Genomic DNA, 21,907 nt, shown 5'->3' on the forward strand with positions numbered 1-21,907 from the left:
AAAAAGGCTTCGCAAATATGCAAAAGCTAACATTTCACTCCTTACAGCTTCTTGCTCCACTTTGATCTCAAAAAAAAATTGAAATCAAATGAAAATCGCTATAAGAGTATTTGAGCGTTGCTTGACACACTATTTAACTTTGATCAAAACTATAAATGAATCATTCTCAAAATTTGTTTGTTATAATGAATTGGACGAGATGATGAAGAAAACGAGCATCGGAAAAACATTCACTGCAATGCTTGGAAGAAAAGAAGAGCTTAGTTTAGTGAGCTGCCCCGATTACTCGGGAATCGAAGGAAATGAGAAGAGCAAAACAGACTTACCAGGAGAGGAGCGAAAACATTTCATAAGCCAGCAACCTTTAAGTGGTATAGAAAAATGTACCTACAAGAAAGAGTTTAGGAGAAGGAAAAAACCAAAAGAGAAACACTCTGGCGGAAACTTCCAATGCTAGATCATTCCAAAAAGTGGAACTTCCACACTTGGTGATCTGAAAAGTAACTGGATCTAACCAAGAATATGCTTACTTCCTTCCTTGATTCCTCGCAGGGCATTGCCGCCTCAGGAAGCACCTAAAGAGTATGGATCTTGCAGAAACTGATGAGTGCAGCTGCTATGGGGAGAACGAATAAACTCCTCGCCATTGCAAGGCATCGCAAACAAATGCTTTGGGCTGGGATGAAGAAATCCCAGATATTGGGATTAGAACTCTGGAATTGGAGATCGAGCTGATGGTGGACACAATAGATCTTAAGGTCGCTCCCTTAAAATGTTCATCTAATGAATTGGTTGAACACCTGGTCAAACAGTTTTCTTGATTTGTTTTATGTGTGTACTTTGGAACAAGCCCTTTCTCTACAAGCATCATGTTCAAGTTCATTATTTTCATTAATTAACACTTGGAATACAGTTCGGGAATAAATTAAAACTCCGCCTAAAATTTTCACAGGTTGCTTGTTGTGGTACGTTAGAATTTTATATCAAGAGTGTAATGAAGTTTGTTTGCTTGACTCCAGTGGCTAGCGTGCCGACATAACGTCCTGGAAGGCTCGTGTTTGAGCTTCGCTCTGGTTAAGGCTTAAGTTAGAATCATTGGCGTTGCCAGGAGCCGGGAAACTCCGTAGTTTTATGCTTGCTCACTTGGAAATGGAGATATTTTGGAAATAATGAACCTTGTGTGAAATTTTTCAAGAAGTGGAAGAAGTAGTGCACTGCTTTGAAAAGTATTACTCAAGACTTTGCTTTACTGCGATATTGCTTTCTCAGTATGAGGTCTGCCTCGCGTAGCCTTAATACCTAACTTCCCAATCCCAGAAAGCTACAATTACTAATTTATCTTCACTCTTCTCCGCCATTTGGTGGAACAGAACAAGTCAGATATATTATCGTTATATGGTCCATTTCGGCTCTTCCACGTCACGTTCGAAATTATAACTGATTTTCCCGTTGCAGAACATTTCTTTTAAATCGTACAGTCGGGATTCCGGACATGGTGGATCAGAACAGGAGGACTCTCCGAGGTCTCAAGGTGTACTAAATGATACTAGACTTAACAATGCCAAAGATGTACATCGTCAAGCATTCCTGTCCGCCGATGGTCAGCAAATGGGCACGCCATCCAGCTACGTGGATTACGCGCACAGACTCGAGACGTTGCAACATCCCAAACATATATCGCTAGCGCAAACGTTGCAGGTGCACGGGCAAAGACGGAAAAACGGCAATTTTTGCAAGCCGATGAATTGGAATCATCACACCTACACGGAAATTTATGACGGTCGAATGCCTAGATGTCTAGCGCCCGAAGACGATCCAGTTTACGAGGAGATTGAAAGGAACGAAATTCAAGTATCAGATATGAGTGACGAGGATGTGAAGCGTCAAAGTGATATGAGTAGACAATCATCGAGATCGTATGGTGATCACCGTCCCCTTATACCCTGCAGTCCAGGAATTGACAGGAGTATCATAGAGGCAACACCAAAACATAAGGAACTAAACCGTTACACACCTGACATGGAGGCTTACCGAATGAGACCTCCAAATTTCTATCGGGGAGATACAGCAAGATCTCTGGCTGCCGTGCTTGATGGGGAAACTGTAGTGTGCCATTTAGAACCACCCGACATGTATCCGAGGACTGTGGGCTTACCCCCTTATAGTGAGAGTTAAAAACTGCCATTTGCAAGTAAATATCTGTGATTAACGCATGATCAAACTATTTATCGGTCATAGTATAGTGAGCCCAGCTTGAGAAGGATTTAATAAAGTGATAATTTTATAATGAACTATTTTATTAAAGGTATTTAATGTGAATACGAATGTCACTTAAATGTGAGTTATTCGAGTCAAATGTATATCTCTACTTGTTTTTGAATTTGTTTATTTAATTTTTCAATGTTTTATTGCCAATAGTGAAAAAAATCCTAAATTGTACAAAGTTTGTTTGCTCATAATTAATTAGTGTATATAAACATAATTATGCTTACCAAATATGGCAAACTGATTACTTAGTATATTAGAAATACACTCGCTCCAGACGAACCAATTACGGTTCAAACGCTACGTCCCATAATGTTTCCGAATGTTCTGTTATAACTAATTGTGCAATTCCCGTTTATGTGAAGAAGTTGGTTTCTACAGAATAGTAACAATTGTACGCTTCAGAAATGGTAAAGTTAGACAGCACCAAACATGTAAATAAAGAAAGAACATTTTCCAATTGTGTACATGCGAACCTCTGTCTTCTTTCTCCTAAAAATGAAACTATACATGTTGATAATTAGTTCGGAGAATGTAACACCTCAGTATCTGTAATTTTATGTACATTTATACCACATCTTGGAAAAATAGTTATAAAAAAAAATGTGAAATGTTTCCCCAACTGTTAAAAATGTAGAAAGTCGTTCATTAGTGCCCTGTATGTTGTTGAATTTTCCTCGGAAAATTTCTGTTTCGATACTTATTTTCATTTTTTGAATCGAATTTCCCTCTGTGATCTGTCTATCCTGAGAAAATAAATCGATGTGAACATTTTTAATATTTTATTTATTACAATCAATTTTAAGTTATCGACTGAAAAATATTATCTGATTTTAAAAAGTTGTAAATTGACTAAAGAGAAAATTTGTAGCTCAACTTATTTTTATTGGGAGTATACCAATTTGTACTTGTATAGTATAAGAAATAAAAACAGGTTAGAAATTTATACGATTCGGATTGGTTTTATTCAACTTGTGAATGAAAAAATTGAGAAGCTGTGAAGGATTATGTAAATAAAGAACTTGGAATTAATCAACTATAGTGAATTCTTCATTCGATTGGTTTATACAGTGTACTAATGAAAAAGAGTAAATATTTCTAATTGTCATCCAAAAGTCAGCGAATGGCATAGATCATTTTGTAATGATATTACTTACATATTTGTAATTTGTAATTATATTTATTTTTGAAATAAAAATATTACTGTCACTCTCCAACTATTCTAGAATTAATTCATAACCGTTCAGAATATAATTTAAATCCCGAATTTTTCTCATTGGAAATTTTCATATTTTTTTTTACTTTATAATAATAATTGTTTCATAGCCTAGCTGTAGATGAAACGAAAATTTTCATTTTCCGTTAACTTCATCGTGTTTTCAATTTCGCTAATTTTTTTGTTGAACCAACATCGTAATTCCTTCGTTATAATTTTTTTCAGGAGTTTCCTAGATTCTTCTTTTGGAATAATCTTGTACTGGCAGCGAATTAATGGAAATCTCCTCAACAGAAATCGAACGCGTCGTTGTGAAAAAGAAGCTTTATTTCCAGTATGAAACGCTTGAGAATCCGGTTATTTGGTAGAGTTTTCAAGGGTAAATATTTCGAAAACAAATATTTTTTTAATGAAATTATACCTCGAGAAACGAGTAAAACTTGAACTAAAATAATTATTCAAATTTTTAATAATGCCAATATTCTCTCTGATATAACAAAGTGCACTGTTGCGTATTTGGGCCTTAAAAGGTAGGTGTTTTTCATATAGACCTCTGATCTTAACATGATGCTATAGGGCATGGCATTGAAACTCCTTATTTCTTCTTGAGAATCAAACAATATTGAGAAGGTATTTGTGGACAATGTTAAAGCGAAAATCTTCCTGAAAAATCAGGTTATCATATGGCGAAAGCAAGAAAGTTAATTAATCTATTCAATTGGAATATTTGAAAAAAAATAGTCCGAGGTTCAGGGGAACAATTTTTTCTTTCAATATGTTGGTCGAGTTAATATTAGATGAATTCAAAGTTGAAAACTTGACTAAAAAATTTCGCGTTCTGCACAAAAAGTGATGTGAAACTCTTATGATCAAACGAAAGCACGCCTAGGTATCAATAACATCGAATTACTTCAATTTCATCAACAAATCATTTCGTTTTAGGTAGAAACGTAGAAGTGTATAAATGAAACCTAAAATGTCCACAGAAATCGCATGATGGTTAAAGAAATTTCATAACCTACAATATTAATTTTCGGAAAATCACGTAAGTATTCCCAAGATTATTTTCTTTGCACTGGTGGAGGTGAATCTTAGATCCAACTTTTCATTTTGTACCCATGAACTGCGAATTGAATGTTCCTGTTTTCTTGCGATAAATGACTACTCCTTTATTCGTAGTTGGAAAAAATATTGCGGAAAAGTCCATTTTTAATTTTGTAGTATTGCCCACCGACGATGATAAATAGATTTGTTTCAATATAAAATGAAAGAACAGTTCATTCATATGTATCTATTTATTTGATCTACATCGTACCGATTCAATTGGACCATTCAAAATACATAAATATTGTATTAAGACAAGTTTTTCTTATACAATAACACGAGCAATTTTTCTCACACAATAACACAAGCATAGTTCCTTAGAGATCACGTTCCCCACCCATAAAAAACCTAAGAAAAGTTCATAGTGAAAGTGAATGATGAATATTTCTGTCAAGATATTTTTTCAACATATTACAAATTGTGGATGAGGAATTCAAAAACTTCTTTTCATATAATTAACTAACTAAAACTAAAATACCAATACACTTAAAATCTATAAATTGTATATCGAAGTGCTCAGCAATTCGTCATTTAATCATTTTTGCTTTGAATATTCAACAGATGTATTGAAAACAACGAATTTAATTTATACAAATAATGAATTATTTTTCATATAGATGTTTTAATAATAATAAAACGGTCAATGTTCGGCATATTATTTTGTTTAATTTGGAATAGACTCTCAGTCCTGACGAGAATTTCCTCATGATTCCTCGGATATCGGTAGTATAATAAAATTTATTTTTTCTGAAGACATCTTCACATAGCACAGTTTCATAATTGAAATAGTGCATATTGTGTTTTTTAATTGTGTCGAGTGGATTCAAACATTACGTATATCACATTCAATTTAAGTACACGTTTACAAAATTATAGAAATAAATCGAATTAGGTCTCATTTGTATCTTTCTGGAAAATTGAATTATTATATTTCACTTTGTTGGGGTATTGTTGAGGAAAAAGTTGCATGAAGAAAGTATGCTTTAGGTTCCAAATTAATTATTAATTCTTATCAATAATCAACGGCTATTTTGGATGTTTTTGGTCTCTTTCATTTTCAGATAATACTTAATAATTTCCTCAATACACAAACGATTATTTTCTGAATCATATTCTATCAAAATCCACCCAAATCTAAGATATATTTTCAATGGATATGAAAAAACCACAACAATAAAATACTTATTCCCCCGAAATTTCATGTAAATGTTATCACAGTATCGAGACGCATTTTTATGACGTCAGTTATAACGATGCCCACAATTGTATAATAAAGCTTTGAAAATATATCTAAGATTTCACTCTTTTTCTTTTCTTCCCTGACGTAGTTAACCCTCTTCAAATTCAATTCGATAGGTTTATCGCCTTTCCTTCATACTTCTGAGTTCTGTATATCTCACTCTAGGTCTTGGAATTGGCGGACTGCTTCTCAGTTGGCTCATACGTTTTCTGTAGATCATTATGCTGAAATTGAAAATTTTTTCATCACAATCATACGTCAAAAAAAGAAAATTGCCTGCCGAATATTTGTCACCATGCCAGACTTCCACCTGATCGCCTGATATTTATAGCTATAAATATAAATAAAAGTTAATTGCTTTAGTACCTAGTCAGCCTTTCCTCATAAGTTCTTGTCATAAAATATACTAGCAAAAAATTCTTTATAAGGTAGTATTATGTCAGCGAAACATTAAAGCATAATTCGGGGAAAATTGGAATAACGTTCTGCTTATATGAAATTATGAATGTTCAGCTTGATATTCGTGTGAAATACTGATTTCAAGGATGAAAAATCGATAGATTTCATTTAATTAAGTGAAATCCCACGCGCAGGAAATTTGAACTAGAAGTAAAGAGTGGAAATTTTTCCAACAACTTGATTAAATTGAGTCTCTACTTATTTACGTGTTTTCGAAGGTTGTTATTCCTTTTCGTGAAATAAAAATATTTGTGTTCGCCTTAATGAAGACTAGGACGATCTACAGGATGTTCTGATGAAGAAGCCATCTCGAATGTTTTTGATGAACGTATTTATTTCTGAAATTGTGGAAGTATATGTTTATAGTGATGTTCTGCATATTTCTCTGCCAGATCTTTCTGCGATCTTAACTTCAGTCTGTTGTAGAGATATTTATTATTAATTAGCCTATTTCCTATTTTACTTATTCACCTTCAAGTGACGGTGACAATTGTACCTTGTACTACCCTAGGGTAGTACAGGTGTGAATGTCTTAAACTCCTCATCTTTTCTGTACCAACACAACTGTGGAACTTATGCTTTTGGCATTTCATTCCCCATATCTCCTTTCTTTCAGTCCCAAAAGGTGATAGCCTTTTGTGCCCTAACCTAACCTTAATAGGTGAGATAGAATGTTCCATTCCATTCCATTCCTACCTATTCAACCACTAATCACATATTCTCATGACCACTCATTCGTCCTTGGTGACAAATGTGTATCATTTGATTTGACCTTGTCTGGCTTAGGGATGAAGGAGTAATTATTCAGGGTTAAGCTGAAATTCTTCAAGTCTTCAAGTTTCTGTCTAGTGGAACAACCTGGTGAATCATTGTAAAAGACACTAACATGTGTATTTCTGGCTTAAGGAACTATACTTTAGCCCTCGACATTCTATCTATCCCACCTTCAACAGTTTGAGCACAGAACAGAGGGAAATATACTCAATGAATCGTGTTTCCTTTCTCTTTTGCAACCAACTCATGTTTACAGTAAATCTTAATCTCACTATTATTTTGTCTTGATATAAAAATAACACAGGAAGGTACAGCAGGGGAGGAATATTAGGAAAGGTTTTTGTTGGGTGCAGGTTACATTTTTGCTTTAGCTCACTGAAGTTGATTCGAATACGAATAACCCAGTTTATCGCCTATAAATCTCTTCTACAGCCTATTATTTGTAGACAACGCTAGATAATTATCTGAAGGACTTTCCCATGGGCTACTAATGTGTAGTTTGTATCTGCAAAATACCAGGGTTATAATCCATAATAACAGAGACCCTTTTTCGATGGGAAAGTTTTTGGAGGTAGCTCATGTTACATTTGATGAAGACTACTCTTGATCGCTGTCCAGCGCGCCAAACAGCATACTCGGAAAAGGAAAATAATTTGCGAGAATCTCAAAACATTATGTAATTCATCTTCCTGTCATTTTGTTTTAGTGGAAAAAATTATGATATAGCTGAAAATATTCCACATGTCAAGGTCATTTCCATCAAGCCGAATCCGTGACTATAAACGTGATGCCTCAAATTGCATTCATGCACATTAAAGGCTCATTTTCTAGCGGAAATATTATCGAATTGAACAACTCCATACGCGAAATGTTCTTTGTGGACTTGGTGCACATATCGTGTATATTCGCATGATTTATGAGCATATTTTTGTCTACCAGAGTTCATTGATCTTTGCAATATTTCAGATAAGGTCGAAATAGCGATCTGATCGCTTGCTCTAGACGTTTTGCTGATTTATTCATCTTAGTAGTAGGAAAAATGATGATGACTCAAATACTGAAAAAATTATAAGAATTTTCTTTAAAAAAAATCGTAACACCTATATGATGCTTCATAATTAGATGAACAATATTTCAGTTAATAATTTCAAACTCGATTGAATATGAGCTGGCGGACTATTAGAAATAAAAAATATATATCTTTTTTCTTTCTATTGGATGAAACTTGATATATATAATAGATATAGACGCCTGATAAATACGGATCTCTCATAATTGTCATAATAGCAAAATTTTCGGAGTTTCCTTTTACACTTTGGAACCTCGAAAGGTTTTTATCGTGATGACTCAGCTTTTAAGGACGATAACGTCGATAACGAATAGTGTTCGATGTGAAGATATTATTTATCTACCTATCCATGTTTTTTATAGGGAATTCTCTATTTCTTTCAAATGAACTGGTATTTCGCTATTCTGAAAGGAATAGGAAATTGTCTCAACAAAAGTTTTAGTTCGACGGGTATATTTTGAACGGAAAAACTCATATTTCATTGAAAATTCCCGAGTATTGGGGGAAGACAGTCATATTGAATCATTATTCTCGTAAAAATTCACGAGAACTTACCGTAAGATGTCTTTGGCAACCGAGTCAAGGATACATATTCTGTACAATTAAGAAAGAACAAATTGCTTCAATTTATGTTAGTTAGTTGCTAAGGCCGCAGCACACGTAAACTTTTTTGGGCGTAGAATTTCAGTCCCAACAAGGTCACTGTACAAACTCGTATTCTGACCTGATAAAAAGTAGCAAAATTTCGATGTGCTGTTGCCTCGCAGCCGTTTCACTCATCGGCACACGCTCTAAAGTGGTTACATGAATACTATTCTCATATAATAATCTTTATTATTATCACCCATAAACACAGTTGGCAAAATATATAAAAATTATATTGGTTTCTGGACATTCTCAACGATAATCTACAAACAATAAGTTTTTATATCTCTACGTATCACAGAAAAAATGCAGAAATATATGAAGCTTTTTTCACGGATGTCAGTTTTTAAATTTTTTTTTTCAGTTCATAGTTGTTACTGAGGTTATTTGTTGTTTGAATGATTTTCAAGACGAAAGACGTATTTATGTTTTAATTACGTAAATTCAAAAGTGTAAAATCAAAGTTATGGGGCAGTTGGAGTTAGAAATAGAGGAATGATAATGTGAAGCATCTCCAGAAACCAACACCAAAAACTTACCACTGAATATAAATAATTTAATAATTTAACCACTTCGTGCAATAATAAAATTAGTTACTAACTAAGCGTCTAAATATGTACAAAAACACATAAAAGATTAAATTCATAATTATTAAAATCTATATGACAAACTCGAAAACGTTCTTTTCGAATTTCTCATATCCAAAGCTGGAAAGTTAGAGTAGGTAATTAGCAACCGCATGCTTTTTAAGGACTCCCACTTAGCTCACTAAAATACTTATCAGATAATATCACTTCACCAATATTCGGTTGTATAAGGACCGAACATTTTGCCGACATTACGTAAAATAGCTTAATGGAATTCCTTCTATTTTTTCGATATGCTAACTATTTCGAGGTATAAGAGTGACCCTAAGATCATGGAAAGTCTGGTATGGTGCAAATTATCTTAACGTATCACTGATTAGATATGGGTAAAGCACTCGGGAATTGATGCCTGCAACAAGACGAAAAATTAATGAAAAAATCCTGAAAATAATTGTATAGTCGTCGACCTACCTCACCCTATAAAACCTGCGGCTAAAGTAACGAGAACTGCTAGTAAAACTGCATTGACGGAGCTTGAGGTAGCCAGTAGTTCGCCCTTGTTTGTTTGCATCTCGGCATTCGGATCATTCATGAAGATGGTGTCGCTGTACTTGTCCAATAGATCCATTATGACGCCGTTTGTCCATCCGAAACCCTCTTGGACCGCGTATTCTCCTCCACCGCCAGAGGATCCTGCTATGGTGGCATCGTACTGAAATAGATAGCTCTCATTATTAAGAGTTCCCTAAAATTTTTTGGATTTTAAATTTTTTAACTCACTTTCTCGAGCATGGCCGAGGTGGATCGGAAAGATTTGTAGTTCGACCTTATCCACTTCTCCGCTATTTCGAAGGCTAATCTTTGGGCTGTCTTGTCACCGGTGTTGTTCAAGGCCATGACCATCATATGTTGTAGGGGTGGCCAGGCGTTAGGGTAGTCCCATTGTTCGCCAGTATGCGCCATCGTTGTTGGAATGCCACCTGGGTTGTTCATTATGTGTTTATTGTGTAAATATTTGATGACTAATTTTGTTATTTTATCAGTTTCTGTCGTGTTGTAACATCCTGTCCATAAGGGTGCAATGTTGGACGGGTAGAAGTAGTCCCTTTTCAGGTTATTAATCATGTCGTAGTCTAACCAGGAACCCACTTCTTCGTGCCACAGCACAGCAGTCACAGCCTCCAACCAAACTTTGCCGATCTGGTAGTAATGCTCAGCTTTCTCTTCGTCCCCTAATATTTTATTGAAATCGCCTAGTAGCTTCGCGTTCCAATATAGAATGGCGTTGAGATCTACGGGAATTATCGATCTTGTTTTTATGTTCGTCAGGTTACCTGGAAAAAAACCCTTTTTTTAATTCGCCTAAGTAGGTATAGGATAGGAGATTCGTAATTTCTAGAACCCTAGCATTACTCTTCGAAGATGTCATGAAACATCAGATTTCTATTCTTAGAACTATTCTTTCCCCGTTGTCTCTAAACTAAATAATTCAGGCTTGATTCTTTGATAGCTTTAACTGACAAATTCAGACGTTGAAAATTGAGGAAACCAAATGAAATCGAATTTTCGAAGCTGAAGGGGGCATATTAATGAAATTAAGTGAATTCTTTGCTATCTCAATGAATTTGTTTGAGTATTATGGTATTTCATTGAAACAGATCATAAAATTTTCGTTTTCTGGTTTAAAAAGGAAGGAAACGTTCCGGATAATGAAAAAGTCAAAACGTTAATACTCCAGTTGCGCCTTGAGGCGACCCTCAATCGATCCTTGTCCTCGAAGCGCCACTAACTATCTATAGTAATTTTCCTCGAAAATTTCATCTTGACCTCCGTGAAACAATATGAATTCATTCCGCGATAACGTGCATTTCCAGCAATTTCATAACCTTCGAGCATGTCAAATATGAATAGATAGGAACTCGACTTACCGGCGTTCGTTCCGTTGGTTATGAACCATCGGCTGGAGAAGTCCCATCCAGATTCGGCGGCTGCCTTCAGCTCGGAGTAAAAAGATTCTTTTTTCGCCTCGTTGAAATTGGAAGCACTTTTCACGTCTTCCGAGTAGGATTCCGGTCTTGGTCCGTGCGATCTGTCACCGTAGTGAGCCAACGTGTAATTTTTCCCATCGACGTTGATCTCGACGGAATGGTTGGTCATCCAGTACTCGAACTCTTTCTCCATTATTCTAATGTTGTTCTTCAAGAACTGTTCATCGTTGGTGAAATCGTAATACAGTTTGATCATCGGTATTAGTAAGGGTGGTTGGGAACGTTCTAAATAATAGATCCTTCCACCGTTTGGAATGTGTCCGTAGTGGTCCACCATGTACAAAAAGTTCTCCAACATACCCCTGGTGGTGTCTACCATTTCCGATAAGAGAAGACCAAGCATGATCCAGTAGGAATCCCAATAATAAAACTCCCTAAACCTGCCTCCAGGCACTATCACAGGATTCGGAACCCAAATGATACTGTACAGATCCTTGTTTTTCTTAACTTCGTCCTTCATCTTCCTGCCGAGCTTCTTCCATATCTTGTTCAGTTCCAAGGCAAAGCCTTGCAGTTCGACATCTTTGATCTTGCTGGCGAATTTCGGCTTCTCCACCCAGTCCTTAGGGACCCAGGCCTCGAATTCCCTGCCGGCCGACTCGAAGGTCCTAGCTACGAAGTCCTCGACCTGGTTCCTGGTCGGCTTGTTGTGGTACTCGACCATGAATTCGTCGAATCTGACCAGGGTCTCGTTTGGGGGGTATTTCATTTTCATGTCGACGAAAGTTTTCGAATCTTCGTAGATCCTGGCCATCTGCACGGTGTGTAGGAGCGGCCCATGGCAGTATATTTCGCTGCAAAACAGAAAATTCGTACGGTTTTGAATGGAAGCGAGCCAACGGGGGTCTCTAGTTCGAATCGCATGACGCACTCGGTGTATTTTCGCTTCTCTGAATCGAGTCACGGGTTTTGCGAAAGTGATAGTGAATTTTGGAACGAATTATTATTTATATTTTCAAAGTCTTAACAGTTCACAATGACACCATATTATCTGAACAAATACGCAGTTTTTGCCTACAAGTGTTTGAAGTTTCGCTAGTAATTACCAGAAGTGTTCGACTAAACATTGTAAAAATACGAATTTTTCCGAATAAATTTCATTGATGTCTGAAAAACTACTTGGTACCTGTGTGGTACAGTTCATAAATGATTCTGAGCAGAAAGGATATTATGAAATATCTAAATTTCTTAACATAACACTAACAAAACAGAGGTGTCTCAGAAATGTTACTTTGATATTTCGATTTTCAGTGCTGACTTTATCCAGACGGTTTTTAAATATTTCAAATTAATGTTATTAATCTAATTTTTCAAAAAATCTTTTCTGTACAGAAAAACTCATTTTCAATGGAACTGTTTCAGAAGATCGCGTATTCGCGCAAAATCGAACGCGCAAGACAGATTTTTGTGGTATTTTAAAAAGTTCAACATCTAACCTGCGTGAATTGGCTTAGTGATTTATTCATCAACCGAGCCTATCATATTGAAATGACCTGGAATATCAATAATTCATCAATATTTAAAGATGTACAGAATGGAATGCTCGCAAAAATTTTCCACAGTTTTGAACCGTGGAGAATAACTCGAAATTTTTCCCGCCAAAAATACATGAAAGTGAATTTAGATCGAGGCGCTCATACTGACTGATATGGATAATAATTGATTTTTCAATATTTCCTTCTATATTGTGCAAGTTTCGTTGATGTACCTTTTCGCAGCTTACATTTTTTTCAATCGATGTTAAATTATGTCAACTTACCTTGAGCAGGGGGGAACCAAGACATCAGAACTTGACACTAATTCGAAAACGAAGACGACCATCAAATATTTCCAAAAAACCATTTTCATGATCGTCAAGTTCAACTTATAGCGATACGAAAATTTTCAGTGTCTGAGGTAGGATGCAGTTTTTTCCAAAAGTCGTTGGCACTTATGCAATGCCCATTATGCCTGCGGAAAAAAAAATAATCGAGACTTCAGTTCAAGATGAGACGTCTGAACGTGCTATTCTTGGATTAGCGGTCGACCGCGACAGATTTTCACGAGCGACTGTTTCACGACTAATGAACGGCACCAGAAGAGCGGCTGTCTCACTTAAAAGTGTGTGTCCGAACAGGTGATCGAATCTATTTTATGACGTCGACGTGACGTCAAAACCGCACCTCCGCTTTCCCATTGGTCCAGGATCAACACACCTCTCGACTTAAGCCTAGTACACTTGACTTTAGGACACCGGGAATTCGTACTTAATTTCGCAATTATATCGGCAATTTCGTCATGTCATTGTCGGGAAATATTCCAGTCGACCCTTTCAACCTGACCCCGAATCGATTTCAATTTCAATGTTCGCTTTTCTGGCATTTCAGAGCGTTTACATTTTCATGAACTACTGTCAGATAAGTCTGTTGGCAAGTCGTTTCCGTATGATCGCCTTTATGTACCAATTTCATGTAAATATTGTGCAATAGTGAAGGAATAACTGTTTTGCACAAGAAGTGGAGATTTCTGTCCTTGGTCTAGCCCTCTCAATAACTACTTAGTTACACAAATATCACAATTGGAAAAACTTTCGGTTCCTTGATTTTTTTTTCATTCTGCGTGAACATATTGAGCTCTAAACATCTGTCACTCGAGCCACACTCTCTATTCAAATTTCTTGAAGGAGTACCTACTCCTTCAAGATGGAAGGACTTGCTTTGTTCACCTGATCAAAGCAAGCAAAAGTCCTCCAACTATTCCCTTTGAAATTCATAAAATAAATTTCCAGTGTTCATATGACGCGCCTTTTCAAGGTAGATGTTATTGAATTGGTCATAACCAAGGAAAAAATTTCCCAAACAAGCACGTCCTTAAAGATCCTCAATAAATCATGGCTTCTGATGTTCCTTAGCGCCAACCTTTTTGGAAAGATAATTTTTTCCTTATTTACGACGCGTTCCTAGACGTTTTTCTTATCAATTGTTGTATCAGCAAATCGGGCTCAATGATATCTTTTGTCAACTGCAATTTTACGACCTATAATTCAAATGCTCTAACAACAGATATCCACATGACTTGTTCATCAAAGTCAATTTACACAGAGGATAATTCTGTATGTCATCGCTTCTAGAAAATGGATTTGTTGGGACTTTGGAACGCTGATTCCCTGAACTAAACTCCCATTCAACTCCACATTGCCATTTCGCAATTAATTTTGTCACCGATATGGATGACAATCCGATTTTAGGATGAGGTTCGCTATCTCTAAGATCAATGAATAGGGATATACCTATACTGCACATTTTTGAAATCTCTTGAGAGTTCCTAATTCTAAATTCAATTCAGAAGTAATGTTCAGCGACTGAAAAGGAGAAAACAGATAATTGTTGTCGAATTAGGACAGAATAACAGCCGATCTTTTTTTACCTGATACCATTTGAAATATTTTTTTTAGTTTCATGTTTGAATAAATATTAAGGGATGCAACTTTCGAAACTTATACGAAGAATTCCGAAAACGTGGGCAGAAATTCATTTCCTCTGAGTCCACTTTCTCCAATCTGATAAACATACTCATTATAGCATCGCTATATTAGAAAGGAAAGGTTTATCTCTGTTGTATTGTCATCCAGTCTACTGAGAATTCAAAAGTAACAGTCGTTAATAATATAAAACTTCCTCAATCCGGCTTAACAAATTGCTTCTTTTGTCGACTAAAATAGTTTTGCTTTTCTTTTCTTCCACATGACAATGACCATTCTGTTTTCCACCAACCAAATCGTGGTGCATGTATGAACCATATCGGGATTTCCATTATCTGGACCTATTCAACTTTTGAAGTCCGATGGATAAAAATCTCTAATCTCCCATTCTGTATTTTCCGCCAATAATTGAGTGCGATAATTTTAAAACGGTAATCCTTACTGGAGCTCGTAAATAACGTCTTTTAAAAAAATCCGATAAATGTTTTTCTGGAAAGAAACGTTTCCTCGTTTTTATAATGAATTGAAACGTTTTGCACGAGTAAATGAAACTTTTTCATAGGATGGCAATTTCTTATTCTCATTTGAAGAGATGGTTGTAAATATAACTGAATCAACATTGAAACTTTCTTCTTGAAACTGAATTAACAAAATTCGGTGTAGAAGTAAATTCTTGTTTTGCTTGGAAAAATCATCGATTTCATTGATGTATTCGATGGCTCAACAACTTGTATTGAATTGTTTTCGCCTTTTCATTCCTCGAACATTATTCTAATCGAAAATTAAATCATTCGACAAAATTCAAATTGACCAATGTCACTCTTTTAAGAATTTCCATGTTAATTTAAGTTAACTAACTCAAGCGTGGGTTAACGTAACTGCTAGTCACGTTTTTGCTTAATTGTCTGTATTCTCCAGATTGTTTTCTTCATTTTTAGACAACACTTACATAAGCAATCATATTCGAATAATGACTATGTAGCGAATAAACTATTAAATATGTCTGTCCCGTCAATCACGATTTTCTTAAAGAAGAAAATCCTTGGGTACCAGCCAGTCAGACTAGTTTTTTCTCATTTTCATCAATTATGATGATTGTTGGAATGTATTTATGAAGATCTGTTGATGATTAGCAACATTCATCACACATGTTTTGAATTTTAATTTTTAATCGTCTACATTCCGGATACAAAATGTTCATCCTCATTTGGGTTTATCCCTATTTATTTTTCATCATACGTGATAAACTGTGGTACAAAAACAGTTGAGTAAATGAATTTTTATTGCTATACATATGTCGAACAACAAAAAAGTTAAAAAAACAATATAAACAAAACAACAACAGAATAAAATGCAAGTGCCTTCAATTTTTGGCATTTCTTAATTACCAACTGAGAATATGTTTATTCCGCCAGTGCAGATACGTTTTTATCGGTTTTTATTGAAAGTGTGGAAAATCTTATGTTTTTTCTTCATAGAAATAATAGAAAATGTCAAAAAAGCACAATTTTCTAAGACTAGATTAATTTGTTTGTGGCACATAAAGTTTTCGCGGTAACTTGCAGAATAGGAAAACGTTCTTGGCAATGTTAGCATCGCATTGAATAAACAATTAATTTTCCTTGAAGTTCGAATTCGATGAAAAATATATGAACCGAAGGTAATATTCACGTCACGAATTGGGAAAATATTTTCTTATGACCTATGGGACCAACAATAGAATAGATGCGGACAGATAGCTCACGTGCATATACACACGTCCTCATTTGTCAAGTGTGACTGTTAGCTACCTACATCATATCATATCCACGAGATGAAGGGTTCGATGATTCTGAAAGAGAGCTTGGAAGGAACTTTTTTTACCTGATCATGGTTGCACAATATTTTTCAATGGTACGACTTCTTTGTATGTCGATTATATAGAGCGAGATTCGTTATGTGATTAATTTTTGAGTATATTTTCACAACAGCTAGAATCCGATCGAGAATACTAATATCTTATGATTCTGTGTTGAAAAACTACTTTTATTACATAATTTCACATATAGACGCCACATTGATCGATGAATGTGGTATTTTCCAGATTGCTGGAATTTTATCTAAAAGAAAATATTTTACAATATTTCGATAATAAGGAAATACAGGCAATTATGACTTATAATCTGGAATTTCCAGAATCGGTTTAGTCGGAGCTCAGAGCGTATCTAATAATAGTGATGAATTAAAACTATTATTATTTTTCCTATAAGCAAAATGGAACTTCTTGTTGTGAACAAAAAAATGCCATACTCCGCTTTAGATCACCCTTCCAGTATTCTAAAGAAAACACAATACTTTTACGTGCAAACGAGTTTTTTAGTGGACACATATTTCTTTCGAGTACTATAAGTAGGCTCTTCTGTATTTTTTCATTGGTAATGGACCATGCACAAACTTGTGCTTCATATCTTCAATTCCTATTTTGAGGCATTCACTCTAACGATGTCATGTGAAATTACCTCTGATTATTTTATTAATTTTTAAGCTACTGTACGAATAATTCGATCGTGAATATCGACACCAATAATTTTCATAATGGAACATAAACAATATTGAGGAAAAACCAAGGCGATTCGATGAAGTCAACCATCATTATAGTTCGTAAAAAAACTGTTATATCAGTGTTTATTTATTGCGGTTATTTATATTTGAATTGTTTGGAATTCGGGTTCTGAATCGTTTCATAATTCCTAAACAACAAAACCAAAATACCGTATTAAACGAGGGAAAATAATAATGAATTACCTATCATTGCATCAGTCTCATTCAAGAACGATACTGCAACTCGTTATACATCAAACTGTATGTTGAGTTCCATAACCATCAAAAATTATAAAGGAATACAATGAAGTGACAAAAATTGCAGTTATTGAAAATTTATCACTTAAAATAGAAGCATCAAGCATTGGGGATTGCAGGAAATGAAAAATTCATCCTACCTCATATAGAAAACCGGCTAAAAGTAGGATCTTTCAGTGTATGAATTCACCGTTAATCAGTTCATACACCTTTCAGACACGAGATGGTTATAACTCACAACAAAAGAGAATACTATAGGCAATCGCGAACTGAAAATCAAATATGCACTTTTCAAAACAGCGATGAATGATGAATAAGACACGGAATCACGTTTATGATTGTTCAATAATTTTTAATATTGGTGTTGTCACGTGAGTTGTTGAAAATTTGAGTTACCCAATTTCGTACTTGAATCAGACAAGTTCGAGCTCTTGCCAAAATATTCGTAGAATTTATTTTTCATGGTGGATGCCCCCTAGGCCAAGTTAATCCGATTTTAACCTCACTTTCAATCGCTGTCAGAATCAGCTGTTAGATGTTCGACGTTGCCAATTAAGTGATTTCGCACTGGATCGATTTGGGGGACTCCCACGTGAAAATTTTTTTGGGATTCTTTTACATTCTTTTCTGCCTCATCGAACGAAATATACTTCATATAAGAGCTTTTCGGCAAAGAACATGATGCGGTTCAGCGACTGTTATATTAGGGATTCCCATATCGATTGATATTCTGGAAACATGCTCATTAGGATATATCATATTTTTCTTAGCTTTTAAACATATTGCACACCTTTCCGAATTCGTAGTTCACTTTTTATGTACAACAAATCATTTTATTCAATAACGCGCGTTTAAAGACCCAAATTGATTGTATTTATAATTCAAATAATCCATTTTTCCTGCGCAGCGGTAGGAAGTAGTCCAGTGTAGCCAACTCACGAAAAAACACAAACTCAGTAAATTTGAGAATTTTTCAAAATTATTCAACCCAAAATAGGGGTGATTTTGACTACATACCTTTACATATGTGTTGACTCAATGGAAGTTCACACTCCATATTACGAAAGCAATTTTTTATAGGGTTTTTAGTGTTTCATGATGTAATCGATGAAGTTGCAAATTTTTTGAGTGAAGTGGGGGAAATCAGAGGACCTCAAAATAAAAATAAAACGTTCGGGGAAAACAAATAGAGAAATGTCAGGATGGATAATTAAAGAGATGTTTGTTTGTTATTCTGACAATTTTAAAGAAATAAGTGAGTATTAGTTAGTTTTTCAGTAATTTTGAACTAATTGAATAACAATTTCGAAAGAATTGCGAAACAATTACAACTTTCATTGAAATTTTTATCCATATTGTTATTTATAGTTCCCCAAAAAGGTATTTAGGAGATTCAATATTAACTTAACTATTTGTGCAATGAAACAATCTCCTACGAAATTTCATAATAATTCCTTTAATGAAAAATGATCATATTTCATAATATTGCATGTTACTGATATTTTTTTATCTTAATTTTACAGTGTTTCCTGTGTCCCAATTTTCATGTCGAGATTTAAAATATCGAATAGTTTAATCTGCCTGTTGAAAATTTGATTTAATAAATTATTCGAAAGCAGTTCAGTGACTGACAACTATTGGTGTTCATTTGTGAGTAATCGTTTTATCAACTAGTCTTGGCCTCTGTAGAAGCAGAAAGTTCTTATAGGTTTTGAAATGGAGTCGTTTTTGAGTCTGTTCGATTCTGGTGTTTCCGATTCTAACACTGAAGAGTTCAGTTTAGATAATGTTTGTAATCAGGAGGCTCTACCACCTGAACCACAACTAGGAAACGTAGAATATAAACTGAAAATTGTGAATCCTTCAAAGCAGAGGTTCGAACACCTGGTGACACAGGTAATAATCTTGTATTGAAGATATTGCTGGTGCTGAACCATTAGTTCTAGATGAAATGGCGCCTTCGTGAAGGAAACGGAGAGGCAATCTACGAGATTGGAGTTGAAGATAGTGGAAACCTGACCGGCCTCTCCCACTGTGATATGAGTGCCAGTCTCCATACATTACAACGTATGGCTAGGAAATTAGGTGCTACCACCACCATTCTGAGAAAACGCACCCTAGACAATAATAGAACAGTGGCAGAAGTACTTGTCAGGAAAATTCCAGATGATCAAAACAATATAGAGATAAGAATAGCAGTTTTGGGTATTTAAAAAACAACTTTTCCACACTTCAGATTTGCAAGTCTGGGTTTTAGGTAATGCGGATGCTGGTAAATCAACACTACTGGGAGTTCTAACACAAGGCAGCTTGGACAATGGACAGGGAAGAGCCAGACTGAACATGTTCCGTCACTTACATGAGATTCAAAGTGGGAGGACTTCCTCCATTTCTCACGAAATATTGGGATTTAATTCTGAGGTAACAACTTTGTGTGCAGTCTCAATTAATCATGAAATTTGGGTTTATACGACTGTTCTATACATATACTGAAAAATCTCATTATTCAAGCTTTGATGCAAAATTAAATATTATTCTAGGGCCAGCCAGTTCACTATAGTTACAGTGAATTGATAACAGCAGAAAAGATTTGCGAAGCATCTACTAAGTTGATCACGTTCATTGATTTGGCGGGTCATAAGAAGTACATAAGGACTACTATTCAAGGTCTATCAGGTTATTCACCTCACCATGCTATGCTTGTGGTAGGTACTTTATTTCAGGAATTTGAAACTGTTTTTTCACAAGAGATAAGTGTTTCAGTATAGTTTCATCCACCTTTTTTCAGATTTCCAGTACAGCAGGTGCCACTGGAATGGCGCAGGAACATCTCGCATTGGCGGTTGCGTTGAATGTTCCATTTTTCATAGTTGTCACTAAAATTGATCTAACATCACCAGTCCACACTGTGGAGAGTCTGAAATCCTTCTTAGAACAAGTAGGAATCAGGAGGGTTCCTCTAGTTGTAGAAACAATAGATGACGTAATAACAGCTGGGACAAATCAGCTACTCGAAAATGTAGTACCCATATTTTGCGTGTCTTCCGTCAACGGGGACGGTCTAGAATTGTTGCTTAAATTCCTTCACGTACTTCCCCCCGGTATAAGTTCCAAGGAGAAGGATCGTCTCGAGCAGGAACCCGCAGAGTTTCAAATCGACGAAAATTTCCGCGCTGGCAATATCGGTCAGGTTTTGGGTGGTCTATTGACCAAAGGTGTGATATCGGAGGGTTCAAAATTGCAGATTGGCCCCATGAAAGACGGGTCTTTCAGAAGGGTGTGCGTCAAATCTATACACAGGAATAGGGTGCCATGTAGGGTTGTGAGAGCAGGTCAGAGCGCTGCGATTTGCCTGGATACTTACATACCAAACCTCAGAAATGGTATGGTACTAGTCAGTAACACAGTGAAGGCTTACGGATGTTTATTTTTCCAAGCCACGATTTCTGTGATTTATCATGCGACGGCCGTTCATCAAGGATTCGAAACTACAGTACACATCGGTAATATACGGCAAACAGCAGTTATAGTCGGAATTTTTTCCGCTAGCTGTATCCACACCAACGAAAGTGCATCGGTTCTGTTCAAGTTCAAAGGGCATTCTGAATATGTAACAATAGGTCAACGGCTTTTGTTCAGGGAAGAAACTGCCAAAGGTATAGGAGAAGTCACCCAAGTTTTTCCATTAAATGTCTCAGAGAAATAATTTCTCCATTTTTCAGTATTTTTCTCTATTCAACGAAGTATTTGTACTTGTTAGATGATCTATGACCAGTCAGATGTTTCATATAATGTACATATTGTATTATTTACTTAAATTCAAATTATCTACGATTTTAACTATTTCAACTTCTTGGAGAAGTTCTCTGTTATGTATTTTATTCGATAAAAGAGTTTTATTATTTTGAAATTCACAGTGTGAAGTTTCTCGTAACAAATTCGATATGGGCATCAAAATTGCAATGCATGTACAAAATAATGGAAGTTTTAAGATTATATATCTGACATAGTTTTTTATTAGATGAATGTTTATTTTTGTGAAAATATAATTGTTTTTTTATCAGTCATAACATGTTCATTATTCATTCCTACCTCAACAAATTATCTTACAGGACTGGTTACAGGAAGAGCACTAGATGCTCCCAGCAACAAGATCAAATGTAGATCATCCTTAGAAGTGGATCAGAAGATCGGTATATACA

The 21,907-nt window shown here is 35.4% G+C and overlaps 3 protein-coding genes across 23 annotated transcripts in view; 2 read left to right on the forward strand and 1 right to left on the reverse strand.

The window, feature by feature from the left end:
* Positions 1-3,482, forward strand: part of LOC123322257 (latrophilin Cirl) — a 137,692-nt gene extending 134,210 nt beyond the window's left edge. For 15 of the 17 annotated variants that reach the window (XM_044910178.1, XM_044910175.1, XM_044910184.1 and 12 more), the window contains one exon: positions 1,456-3,482. In XM_044910178.1, the coding sequence (XP_044766113.1) occupies positions 1,456-2,175 (720 nt within the window). In that variant the 3' untranslated portion in view covers positions 2,176-3,482. The remainder of the gene's footprint in view (positions 1-1,455) is intronic. The other 2 variants (XM_044910191.1, XR_006539109.1) reach the window with 1 other exon arrangement.
* Positions 3,483-4,761: 1,279 nt separating this feature from the next.
* LOC123322430 (trehalase-like) lies at positions 4,762-18,066 on the reverse strand. 5 transcript variants are annotated; one of them, XM_044910385.1, is made up of 6 exons: positions 17,846-18,066; positions 13,167-13,357; positions 11,288-12,201; positions 10,140-10,693; positions 9,836-10,086; positions 4,762-6,049 (listed from the first exon to the last, which is right to left on the reverse strand). In XM_044910385.1, the coding sequence occupies exons 2-6, from the start codon at positions 13,253-13,255 to the stop codon at positions 5,944-5,946; spliced, it is 1,914 nt and encodes a 637-aa protein (XP_044766320.1). In that variant the 5' UTR covers positions 13,256-13,357; positions 17,846-18,066; the 3' UTR covers positions 4,762-5,943. The 5 variants fall into 5 exon arrangements, with proteins under 5 accessions (XP_044766320.1, XP_044766319.1, XP_044766321.1 ...); XM_044910384.1 differs by lacking the exon at positions 17,846-18,066 and having other exon boundaries at positions 13,167-13,954; XM_044910386.1 differs by lacking the exon at positions 17,846-18,066 and having other exon boundaries at positions 9,836-10,071; positions 13,167-13,908.
* Positions 18,067-18,798: 732 nt separating this feature from the next.
* On the forward strand, positions 18,799-21,772 carry LOC123322432 (GTP-binding protein 2). Its single transcript, XM_044910390.1, has 7 exons — positions 18,799-18,960; positions 19,229-19,355; positions 19,414-19,601; positions 19,652-19,910; positions 19,963-20,126; positions 20,246-20,410; positions 20,494-21,772. The coding sequence occupies exons 3-7, from the start codon at positions 19,422-19,424 to the stop codon at positions 21,409-21,411; spliced, it is 1,686 nt and encodes a 561-aa protein (XP_044766325.1). The 5' UTR covers positions 18,799-18,960; positions 19,229-19,355; positions 19,414-19,421; the 3' UTR covers positions 21,412-21,772.
* The last annotated feature ends 135 nt before the right edge of the window (positions 21,773-21,907 follow it).

The sequence above is a fragment of the Coccinella septempunctata genome, chromosome X (assembly GCF_907165205.1).
Source record: "Coccinella septempunctata chromosome X, icCocSept1.1, whole genome shotgun sequence".
Lineage (NCBI taxonomy): Eukaryota > Metazoa > Arthropoda > Insecta > Coleoptera > Coccinellidae > Coccinella > Coccinella septempunctata.

Bases quoted from the DNA above. Each gene is read 5' to 3' on its own strand.
- LOC123322430 (XM_044910385.1), bottom strand. From the start codon at position 13,255: ATGAAAATGGTTTTTTGGAAATATTTGATGGTCGTCTTCGTTTTCGAA. The intron at 12,202-13,166 runs GTAAGTTGACAT...TCTGTTTTGCAG, and splicing joins TTGGTTCCCCCCTGCTCAAG to CGAAATATACTGCCATGGGC. The intron at 6,050-9,835 runs GTGAGGTAGGTC...TTTCAATTTCAG, and splicing joins TTAGCCGCAGGTTTTATAGG to CATAATGATCTACAGAAAAC.
- LOC123322432 (XM_044910390.1), top strand. From the start codon at position 19,422: ATGGAGTCGTTTTTGAGTCTGTTCGATTCTGGTGTTTCCGATTCTAAC. The intron at 20,127-20,245 runs GTAACAACTTTG...ATATTATTCTAG, and splicing joins TATTGGGATTTAATTCTGAG to GGCCAGCCAGTTCACTATAG. The intron at 20,411-20,493 runs GTAGGTACTTTA...ACCTTTTTTCAG, and splicing joins CTCACCATGCTATGCTTGTG to ATTTCCAGTACAGCAGGTGC.